The sequence below is a fragment of the Clarias gariepinus genome, chromosome 5 (assembly GCF_024256425.1).
Source record: "Clarias gariepinus isolate MV-2021 ecotype Netherlands chromosome 5, CGAR_prim_01v2, whole genome shotgun sequence".
NCBI lineage: Eukaryota > Metazoa > Chordata > Actinopteri > Siluriformes > Clariidae > Clarias > Clarias gariepinus.
In genome coordinates, this window is record NC_071104.1 from 23,030,001 (window position 1) to 23,042,665 (window position 12,665).

Genomic DNA, 12,665 nt, shown 5'->3' on the forward strand with positions numbered 1-12,665 from the left:
TAGTATGGGTATTTTTTGGTCTTTCACTTAAGCTAAGCCACTGCAGCTACAAGGAGCTAAAGGCTAACTATTGGCTCCAGTTAGCATTGTATAAGTTGCACCCGCAATTACCTAACTTATGTCATATATATAAAACTTATGTTATTAGCCTAGATATGGTTTCTTTTTTTCCAGCATCAACATATACAAAATAACAGTAATAAAAACAAACCATAACATTACATATATAAGTAGAAGTAGCCATTGTGAAGTGAAAGTCAATTATAATGCATAATGGATTTTCTTCGTTTGAGGATGTGACAGCCAAACATCACCTACACTTGTAAAACAAAAACAAAAAAAAACAACAACAAAAAAAACCCACATACAATACATATACAGACATATTATATACATCATGATAATCCACTGTCTGGAGTAAAAGAAAATGCACATTAACTGTAGCATTGTTTAAAACCTAATGCAATGTCAATATTTATTTCCATCAAAAGTTTCATAAATTTTTGGCCGAGATCTGGTATTGATGAAGGGAGAGAGGAGAGTCTCTATTCTTCTCTAGCCAATCTCCAAGCCTTTCAATGAGGTTCAGGTAAATATTTTGTGGTGGCCAATTCTTGTGTGAAGATGATTCCTCATGCTCTCAAAACCACTCATTCACAATTAGAGCCTGATTTGTCTTGCTACTGCCACATTGGCAATTCAGCACAATCATATCATCAGCTTCCTCCAGGCACTAGTACAGTGGCCACTATGCAGTATAGGTGCATTGTAGCCTTCTGAAAGGTGGTCAATCTGGACTCATCAGACCACACAACCTTCTTCATTGCTCTAAAATTCAATTTAAACTCCAGGCTTTTTTCCAATTAGCATTGCTAATAGTTGTTTTTTTATGTCCACACAGCTGTTCCTGCCCCAATACTGTAAGTTGTTATTGGAAAAAAAACAAGTAAAACTGTCTCCACACACAGTGTAATGATCTTAAGTATTTGCTTACTTAAATTCAAAATGGCAATTTTTTGGCCAGGCAGTGCAAAGAATTTATCTACAGGCCTAAAGTGTAAAAATGTACCATCACCCTTATATATCACAAATAGTTATTGGAAATAGGCCACTTTTGCACTTCTGGTTAGATGCTACCTGCATTTTAATGGCTGTGTACAGGTAATGTAATCAAAAGCCAACAAAAACGTCAAGTACAACAGCAATATGTAAAAGTAAGTCCGAGAGTTAACAGAGTGGTGCATTCTGTAAAAATGACTATAATTATAAAACGCTATTAAAATTTTGAGAAAAGCCAAACAATTAAACTGTAAGTTAAACTTGCAGCAGCCACTATTGTTTTCTGACTGACCTCAATTTACACAGCTCAGGCTTGAAAAATAAAAATTATTAAAATCTCATATTGACTGTGGGGCAGCAGAGCTTCAGCAGCACATGGATACATGCTTAAGGTTGTGCATTTCAGTCAGAGATTTCCTGCTTGATCTAAAAACCACAGAGACAACATTCCAATTCTGCTGACTCACATGCAGACCAGCCCAAGGAAGGCCAAGAATAAAAAGCACCAATTCTTCAGCTAATGGCAAGTATTACAGCCTATTAATATAAATGCAGACACCTTAAGTCAATGCATACCATAAAAATGACGAGTAAAGGCATCAATCAACCCAGGTTTTGAAAATAGTCCTTCTGCTAACCTCCCCTATTCAAATATTTTAAACTTCATGCTTCTGTTAATAGAGCGCCTCTTGATCATTGATTTCAATGTCGACAATGTGTTGCCAATACATGACAATGCATGAATGTTTTTCAGAACGCACTGACTAAACTAAATAAGACATTAAATAAAAGAGGGTGGCACTATAGTTATCTATGTCAATGTTGAGCAAGATGGAAGAGAAACTAATCACGTTTGTCAGGTCACATTCAGAGCTTTACAATTTAGATTTCAACATGTATAAAGAGCTCAAGGTGAGACTCTGCTCGGAAAACTGCCAACATGAGCACAGGAATGCAACACTACTATAGTTTTAATTAAACCATACAAACTGTTTTATAGAAGAAAGCATTATAGGATATGTTTTATTAATTAAATGGTTTGATCACAAGTTGTTGTTTTTTTATAGACAACCTAAGATTTTTATGCATAAAAACATGTATACATATTTATTTTTTTGTCAAATTAAAAGTGACTTTATGTAGCTTGATTCTCTGATTCAAGTTCTCTGTATACACTGATCAGCCATAATATTACATCTCAAAACATTATATATGGTATTGTATAGGTTCGCCTTGTGCCACTTTGAAGGCTCCTGCTCCTTGGGGCAAACTCTCTGTAGAGTGCTGTGGTGTTTGGCACCAGGACATGGCACCAGGACAGGGCCTCCAAGGATGCAACTTGTTTGTCCAGTGATTTTGGGTGCTAGATTAGATTGGGATCAGGGGAGTTTAGAAACTCCATAGCAGGCTATGGGTGCTCGGTGTTCCGGTGCCTTTCTATTGTGGCCAGCGTTTACTTTGTGTGACTTAGCATTGGCTGCCCGCAGGCCCTGGGAACCCATGAACCTGTGACCAGTTTACTAGTATGTAATTGATAATACACTGTTAATGTTATGACTGATGTGTATAATTTCTAATTATGGATATCAAAGTTTCATGGTCATGCAGGGTTTAAACTAAAGAATCCTTATCTACACACATACAGTATATTGATGTATACTCTGAAAAATGTCAAAACATCCTTGAAAAACCTCTTTACTCTTTTCAGACAAAAAGCTGTCTTTTTCAAAGATAATCCTTACTTTCACGCGGATTTAAACATAGTACTCTTTGGTTTGACCCTTTTTTATAATATGCAGTGCTGCTGCATAAAAAACAAAGAACAAATACAAAAACAAATAACCAAAAACAAACAAACAAAAAAAAAAACAACTTAAGCACCATAATTAGTAGGTCTGACATTCTCTCTTGAGGCTTAAAATGTGTTTTCATGGACAGACCCAACGCCAAGTAGAACAATCTTATCCAATATAAAGTCGTAGAGGGCTTTTAGGATACTGTTATCTGTACAGAGTTATCTAATTAAAGGAGAATGCCCATTCTCATCATTTGCTAATACATGCAGCTAGTTGCTAACTGAAGAAGCATAATTACACGTACTAATACAATAAATAAATGTGCTGCAATGTGTGTTCAAACAATCAAAGCATAAAAAAATATTAAAAAGACAACTGGCACATAAACTGTTTATCCTCAAGTATCAATCAATACCAATCCCAAGCTTATATTTAATTACCATGTTTTTCGGCATTTCACACAAAATGGCCATTTTTACTTAAGATGACCATACTGTAAATAAACACAACTACACAGCGCTCCCAGATGCAAGCCGTCACTAAACACAGACGTAGAAGAAGCGCTTACGTCACCCAAAAGCAGAAGGAGACGCAAACAGTTAACTGTGTATTGATTTGATGAAGCGATCTGTTACGGGCTGCAAAATAAAAGGAAGCGATAAAAAAGTCTGCGAGCCAAGAGGAGAGGAACGCAGCAAAAGAAAACGACAGAAATTATCAGTAAAGGCTTATGTTATACCTGAGCTGTAAATTTTGAAACTTTAATTCTGAAAGTTAAGTTGCACAACATAGTGTTTTTGTATAATAATTTTTTTTGTGTGTGTGTTATGCGCTAAAATGCCCCCTCTGCCACGGATTGCCCCTCCCCTCACATAATCTTTATTAAATATACTAGGACACTACAATTAAAAATTCATATTAATAAACAAAAAAATTAAGACACATAATACAAATGCTCATATAATGTTTATTTTGTGGCACATTTATTTTGCAGGGGTTTGTTATGTTTACACTAAATAAAAAATTATTTATGATGAAAAATTACACGAAATGACTTGTTATAAAATAAGCAAATTAAAAATGTACATGTTGTATATGAAGAAAATATATAATATATATTTTCTTCCTATACAATGTCTTTTTTATATTGCTTATTTTATAATCAAATTCGTCTGGTGCAATTTGTAATTTGTAAGTCATAAACCTATGAATTTGTGTTCTAATATAATATTTGATAGAGATTATGTAGGGGGGCAATCCGTGGCAGAGAGGCATTTTAGCGCATAACAGTGTGCCTTAGTTTTTTTGATATTTAAAGTCATTTGAAATACCTTTTTTTTTTTAGTTTTTGCATCTGACAAAAGGCTTTAAAATAAGAATGTATGGCACTGTAATGCACTTAATTTTTCTAAGTCAACTTTAAGCTATTTCTTGTATTGTGAATAATGACAATGTTTATTTTTAATAAAATGCTGTATGCATTTAAAAAAATAAAAGTAGATTTTTCTAAAAAGAAAACCAATTAATCTGTTTCTCTTATATATTTTACGTTAATTAAGCAAAATTAAATTTTATCCGATTACTCGATTAATCAATTAAATTTTTTATAGAATACCCGATTAATATATTCAATAACTACAGTACTATATTTTACATTGCTTTATGTTGCATTATGCTACAGACAACAGCAATCTGGGTGGTATTAAGACTATATTTAGTAAAAAAAAAACTAAAAAAAAAAACTTATCTGATAAATTTATTTACAAGACTTAGCAACAAAATTAGAAATTCTGTTGTGCCATATAGCAGCTCTCCAGTCCTGCAAATAACCAAGATGCGCTGAATCATGTTCACTATTTTGCTTTTTAAAAAATATACAAAAAACTAAAGAACAATTAAATATTAATTGTGAAATAGGATTGTAACGATACACCTCGTCATGATTCAATTTAATTCAGGGTACTGGCTTCACAATTCTAATTTACCTTCAAGGCAGCAAAATTATAATTAATACAAAAAAATCTATTTTTTCTAAATCATAAATTATGCAAATAGATGAGGCTTTTCTGTATGATAAAACTAAATAAATTAAAATTGTAATTTTGATTTATGCCATGTGACAATTTAATTTTTCACAAAATGTCTGAGCTTTAAACCAGGTTTTTTCATTTAAAATGCACATACTGTGCACTAGCATGCATTTAGTGTATGAATATGCTGGAAGGCACTGAAGCGAATGTCTGCAAGTGGCACCAATGCATGTTTTCAGATAGTGTAAATCAGCCCCAATACTTAATATGGAAACCTATTTTTAGCTTAGGTAACTAGCAGACACTAATGGGATGCTTCTCTGATCTCTCAAATTTTAGGCAGTCAGGTCTAACAATTGAGATAACTACAAGTAATTAGGAATGAGACACAGTAATGGCAGGTCATATATGCATGACCACAAAAAAGGAACATAATTAGAAATGCACATAACTAATTATTCATTCAAATAACATAGCATTAATTGGTTGTTAATAGGTAGTAAATAAAATGTCTCTGAGCAAAACCCGGCACAAACATGACGGATAAACAACTGAAAAAATAGTTACAATTTGCAAGTCTTGCAGGCCTTTTCCTTTGTATTTTGGTCACAATGATCCTTTAACCCACAAGCTTTCAGTTCTGTTTTTTGGGGATATTCAGATAACAATGGTAAACATGAGTGAAACTCCAGGGCTATTTCTAAAAAAAAAAAAAGAAAAGGAAAAAAAAAAAACACTTCAAAGTGGGGGCCGAGGGGCATGACAAAAAAATTTGATGCTGAATTTTTTTCCCCCATGTTGATCAATAGCAAGATATCACAAGTTATAATTAGATAATGCTGACAGATTAGTAATTGTCAGGATACACTTAAAGTTTGAAGAAACAGGGTTCATCAATTACCTACATAATGAAGTTTTTAAAATTGAATAAAAAACATTTACGCTGAATAACCTAAAAAAATTAAATAAAAAACATTCACGTGTGTAAACATGCTTCATCTGCCTTAAAAACAGTATTAACTAACTAATCGTGTTACTTATTAAAATCATATAAATAATACTAAAGGTAGTGATGACCATTATAAATGTATTTGTCAGGGCAGTAAACAAATGTTTTAGAAAACTGTAAAATGTGGAAAGGAGAAAAAAAAGTGATAAATGAATTAAACGTTAAAGTTCTTTCAGTAACATAAACAATTATCTATGACTATAAAACTCACCCTCAGGAAATTGACTATGAATTAAAACTTTACTGTGCTGGTGCACCATCTTCGTTCCAAAATCATTTTCATATAACTTTTGTTGTGGTGTCTTTGTGTCAACTATTTCCTCAGCTTTGAAAAAGGAACTGTCACGTTCCCATCTCTGGCCAGTTCCACTGATTTTTTTTCCCCCGTCGTTTCAGAACTTTCTACAGGTTTTCTCAACTGTAACCCAACAATGCTTTGGGGTGGGCAACCCAATGTGTACTTTAATGTGCAAGTAAAAAACTAGTTTGTTTGTGTCAGCCATGTGATAGGCTGTTAGAAGTATCTATATCAAGTAAAAACCTCCAAAGCATATTATCGTTATTATTACACACATTTCAAGATTACTAAAGATTATTCTATTACCCAGCTCTACTTTAAAGACATTTTTCAAGATTTACTATATCATCTTATAAAAAGAAAATACAACTTTCTGTTGTAGATACCATGACTACCAATAAACTTCACAGGGTAGAACCGAGAGCAACACACAGCACTGTCACTTTAAGAGCACAGCATGTTGACTGCAAGTATCACAGCATAATTCATTCACCTTATCTGTTCTGTCCTAAACTGGCAAAATAAAAGCATTTCCTCTCCTCTGCCATTCCATGGGGCCCATTAATTGGAGAGATAATCTACTTGATCTCCACACAATGAGCGATTCATTGAGACTCTCGTGCACAGCTTGAACAACTGCCAAGGGTAGATTATGTTAAAAAAGCAAACATGAGATAATCATCCTCCTAATATGCCTGCCAGTCAACACCATGACCTAAGAAATTAAAAAAACATTAGTGCTGAGTCACATCATGATTATTATTGGGGATATATAAAAAAAAACAAAGAGATGCAAAATGCTCCCTCCTAAATAGCAACAAGGCTGGGAAATAGTCAACCTAGGCATGTGGAAATAAATAAACATGAATGCTTGGCCCATGCTGTGTAACTGTGATTCATTCAAAAGATGAGCCACTCAACATACAGGTTTGACTTAAAACAAATTTCATTCTTCACATAATGTATAACCCTGACAGTGTAATACGAAAAAAGTGCTGGAGCATATGCTACACCATATACAACACTATGCCCATAAAACAAACTGTGGCCACATGAAATTATCCAAAGGGCCTGAGGAAATTCACGCAGTTTTTCCTCTTTTTGCATATTAATCTTCTTGTATCAATCCTGCGTCACTTCCGCAGCATCTTAGTCAGCAACATGATGCTTCAGGCAGGCAGTTATTCACTTGCTTATTAACCAAACATTTACACCTAAAATTATAACATAAGATTCCTCTCAAATTTAGTTAATGTAAGCAAATCCATTGAAAATGTTAAAGCATATATTGCAAAATAAACAAGGCTGTGGCTATAATTAAATTAACCCTGTTCAAGTTTAGCACAATCAATAAAAAAAAAAAATAATGACCCAAAATGGTGTGTTGGTTTTTTTAAATAAGAAATCCATCTGTGGTGTTGTGGTAATTTGTAAAGTGTCTTTACTGTCATTCTTAACTTATTATAATGTAGCTGAAAAAAATTAAATAACTTTATCATATGGTGCAGGTATATACAACAGCTGCACTCTGCTAGATGGGCTACTGTAATATTCTAAGAACCAGAGGTTCAACCTAAATATACAACAAAATTATACCCCATTAAATGATATACAACTAATAAGCCATTTTAGATTGCAACAATATAAAACAATGGCTTATTTCTTAAATCTTTTATCATTATAATTCCTATTATTGTACAGAGGAATAAGCAAACAGGTTATACCTCCATTAAAAGCTGCTGCTTTGATTAGTTTCATTTAACTGTAAAATCACTTACCCATCATCTTCTCCATCCACAGGCAAGTTCTTCAGCAGACTGGCTGAGGCAGTTAAGGCACTGACTCCACCACTCTCCTCAGAAGCTACAGCAGTGCCGATTTGTGAGACACATTCACCACTTGCTAGCTTGGGAAGTGTAAGCAGGGACTGGTGCTGACTTAGAAGTCGTTGAGCATCTTCGAGCTGTGTGGCCACCAAAGTGGGTAAGGTGGCATAAAGGGCATTGACAGCAGTTCCACCATCCTTGGAGCCATTCTGGATCAAACTGGCCTGAGGGTCGCTTTGGATGCTGAGAGGCACATTAGATGTGGGCAAACTTGAAGTTACAGGAACAAACTGAGCTCCTATGCCTTGGCTGCTGAGAGGTGTTTGCTGCTCCACAGAGAGCTGTGTTGGGACTAGAGGCCCTTTTGCAGGCTGCTGTACAACTCCAGGGCCTGTGGACTGTGCCACCTGTGGCATGACACCACCAGCTGGGGCTTGGACCATGTGCGGGGTCTGCTGGGGCTGCAGGATACCTTGAGGAACTGACTGAGCCACAGAGGCAGGTATGTTCCCCACTGGTGGCTGAGAGCCTGGCATCACCTGGCCATTGCCAGTTAAGGTCACAGATGTCATGGAAGTTGACAGGTGGGGCAGGGCTTGTGCCGATCCTGAAGCTGCAACCTGGATTATCTGCGGCGACTGGGTAAAGTCAGATGGCCGACTACCTCCTTGGCTTAGTGAGGTGACGTGAACTGGGGCTACCTGGGCTGCTGCAACTGACTGTGGAGCAGAAGGGTAGGCCATCTGCTGCTGCAGCTGTGCTGTCTGAGTATACGTCAGTTGCTGTGGGGGCACGGCAGGCGATGAATGGCCAGTTGTTGTCTGCAAGCCTCCAATGTTGACTGGAGCCTGCTGCTGACTGCTACCTGGCACTGGGTTGGCAGAGTTTACCACCTTGTGTGGATGCATCTGAGGCTTGGAGACATTTGCAGCCATGGAGTACTCTTGCATGTGAGCAGGTGGAGGAAAGCTCTGCTGAACACCTGAAGAGCCGACAACATCCCCACTGGCTACACCTTCAGAGTAGTGGCTTAAAGTGCTGACTGAGCTATTTGCAGAGCTGACACTAACAATCTCTCTCTCTAAACTGTCAGGTACAAATTGGCGGATACTTTCCACTGTTCTGGTGCCAGGTGCATTTTCAGAGGAACCAGAACCTTCTTTGTCATAATATTCTGTACATGTCCATCTGCCTTTCTTGAATGGCTCTGAAGTAGAGTCCAATTTAACTACTCGGAAACGTGAGCTGGTGGTATGAGGAGCAGGCACTGGGGCCTGCTGAGCATTTGAGACTGGGGCAGCAGAAGAAGGTTGAGTTATGTCAGTTGTTCCCACATGAGTGCCACCTGAGGACCCAATAATGGCAGAAGTTGTAGTGCCAGTATTTACAGTGATAGCACTACTTATGCTGCTGCTTTGCTGACGCATTAAGTTTACATTTTGGTTATTGGTATTATTCAAGCCAGTGGGAAGAGCTACACCACTACTGTTTATACTTATGCCACCCACACCAGGCACACTGGAATTTAAATTATTAACATTGCTTGCTAAGGGTTTAACACTAACTGTACCACCCGATGCTGCAGGCACCATTCCGGCAGACATCCCTGGAACAGCAGCGATCGAGGGCTGACCAACACCGACTGTGCCAACAGTGGAATTATCCGCCATTCCTCCCACATTTAAAGGCATTTTCTGGTCTACGATTGGTAAAGCTCCAGGGGTCGGGCTGACAGCAGACATGACCACACTTCCAAGAGGAATCCCAGCCTGTGTCCCACCTGAGGCTGATGAAGCAGAATGAGTACTTCCAGAGGGAGCAGGATGAAGCTGATGGTGGTGATGGGTGTGATGATGGTGATGGTGAACTGCACCATTAACCATAGTGCTGTGGGCTTGTGGGAGTAAAGGTGGTTGATTTGGGGACACAGCTCCTGGGGTTTCTGCATCATGTAGGTTGTTTAGAGTGTCTTCTGAAGAGCTCCTCTCAGGTCCTGCCGCATCATTAGCCCGAGACAATGACACATCCAAAATCTCAGAGGAGGACAGGTCCTCTGTGTGGGACTCATCTAGATCATCACAGCTCTCAGTGTCTTCTGTAATGCTGTTATTTGTGCTGACAGAGATCTGCGCTGGTGTAACGCTGGTGATCTGAAAGCCGCTCTTCTTTTTTATCTGTGCTCCTGACGAGGGCACACCTGTGGGCAAAAGCGAGGACTGCGAGTGGATGTTCAGGCTGTGGGGAGGAGGGTGCGGAGTCCCGAGTGAGGACGCGGCAGTGGGCAGGGGCTGAATCAGCGCTGAAGGTTTATAGTCATCTGACGGCATTAAGTTGCTGCTCAGGTTGGCACCCCCCGATGATGGAGTCAACGCAGAAGAAGATCCACCAGCAGTGTTAGCGGTAGCCCGTCTGGGACAATTTGCCGCCTGCGCCATTTTTCGTGCGCTCGCTGAATCTGCTGCCAACTCAGGGTGATGCATTTCTACGGGTGGTCTCTGGCAGAGTTGTAAATACAGACTAGAAGAACTGCCGTGTTGACAGGCCCTTTTTTAGCAGAAGTTTCACCTCGCCCAAGTAGTTTCCACATACAACTAATGTCCACTCTCACAAACAACAGCCAGGTTTCGATAATTCCACTTTTGTTCAGTGTATATTAACAATGTCCACGGCCAGGTCGCGCGCTAATATGCTAGCTAGCTGGCTAAGTTAAAAACAGTCGTCGTAGAGTAATGCTAGCTCCCAATGTAGCCGACAACGTTTTGTCAGGTTGTTTATAGGATACGTGTATTAGAAGCTTGTCAATTTATCATACCTCATCAGTTACTTTGCCTAAATAATACCGACAATAAGAAGTAAACGTCACAATTAATATCATACAACGTACGTTCCAACTGCATGCATCGACTCAGTATTCTATCAGTTGCAGCTAACAGACTGTAAGTCGCATTTTGAATATAACGTAATTTGAAGAGTCAAAACGTACAACTAATCGACGATGGAAGATCGACAGACTCTATTCACATAAATTTACGATACCACAAGACTTTATTATTCCATTTCTTCGCTTCTTTGTTTTAATCCAACGTCTAGTTATACCAGTTGCTATCTTCTTCCCCAGCTATCGCCTTGTAATGTAGCCGTGCTAGTTGCTAGCCGCCTGTGACGAGACCGAAAGGGGAGGAGAACTCGGTAACATGGCGACCGCGCATGCCCGTTGAAAGCGCTACCGGCCAGACATAAAGCCAGTCTGAAACCAAGGCCTAATCCCAAATAGAGTAGATACTGTTTTCATAAGTGCACTACACTAGGCACGATATAATAGCTTTAACCATCGATGTACTGTGCTACGTCTGAGAAAGGAAGGTATTTGGGATTCGGTCATAGGCGGAACGTAGGAAATATAGAAGTGTCAAATATAGCTATGAGAACTGGAAAAAAATAATAAAGACCAAAGTATCATCAGAAATAAGAAAAGTGTATTTCCTGTAGCCACTGGATTAAGGTGCAGCCATGGCAATGAGTGTAACTTAACATTTTCGTAATTTAGATTTCGTTGTGAAGTGGAGTGTGTGTGTGTGTGTGTGTCTCGGGGCGTTGGCCTCTTGTCTCTTGGCCGTTTCCGATAGATGTTCATTAACCCCCCTTTGCGAGTTTAGATCTGGTTTCAGCACTCCTTAACCAGGTACTTTAAAGAATCTTGAACTATGGTTATTTACATCAGTTATCAGACTTTTTGCTGACATATGCCCAAGTAATTATTAAAGAAATAAAGAAAAAAATAATAAGATCTGTAAATGATTGTTTATTTAATCCTGAACATTGCACCCACCCTCCCATATTGTTATTTAACTTTATTTTCAAGTTTATATGCCTGTTTGCTGAGTGTCAGATTAAGAGCTCATTCATAAATATAGTTTTGATAACTGTAATAATATAGTGTTGATAACTGTTGGTTGTGATTTCCATCAACTTTGAGATCCTAGAATTAATAAAAAAATGTTTTACTACTAACACACTGAGAAAGAATTATTTAACTATTTAACATATTTTTAGCATAAACTGTGCTCATTGGATCAGAAACTTAACCCAAAAAAATTAACTAGAAAATATGTTGACCATATATGTGCACTGTTTTCACCAAGCTACTACAATGAAAGCGGTGCTAGATTTTTCAACATCACGTGCATAAAAGATTAATCAGACACATAGTAAAACAATTTCTTTTTTAAGTAAACAATTATTGATTGTACCATCCTTCTGTTTGGATTGGGAGTAAAAATATAAATAGCCTTTGACTCAATATATCTAAAAGATGGTGAAAAAAATCCTGGGTTTAATGCTTGAGTAAGATACATTAAATCATAGAGTTAATGGATAGGCAACCACTTTTAAAGATCAAGGCTTGATTTTTTACTGTGCTTGGCAAAGGCCACAGCACAGTAACACCCATGTTAATGGACATGTTTTATTCCCACCTGAATATAGTCACTCATACTGTAAATGTGTAAACTGCCAAAAGATATTTCTGACACTTTCTTTATTTGGTTGTTTTTGTTATAGATGGAGCAAATATTGTAACATTAATATTAAAGTAAAAAAAGGTAACCGAAATTTAGTGCAGTAATACATAGCTCTTATAATATCTTG

The 12,665-nt window shown here is 37.6% G+C and overlaps 1 protein-coding gene across 1 annotated transcript in view; it reads right to left on the reverse strand.

Moving 5' to 3' along the window:
* Positions 1–11,165, reverse strand: part of tsc22d1 (TSC22 domain family, member 1) — a 30,685-nt gene extending 19,520 nt beyond the window's left edge. The window contains 2 exon segments of the mRNA XM_053496326.1: positions 7,971–10,503; positions 10,506–11,165. Coding sequence (XP_053352301.1) covers positions 7,971–10,503; positions 10,506–10,605 — 2,633 coding nt within the window. The 5' untranslated portion in view covers positions 10,606–11,165.
* Positions 11,166–12,665: the final 1,500 nt, after the last annotated feature.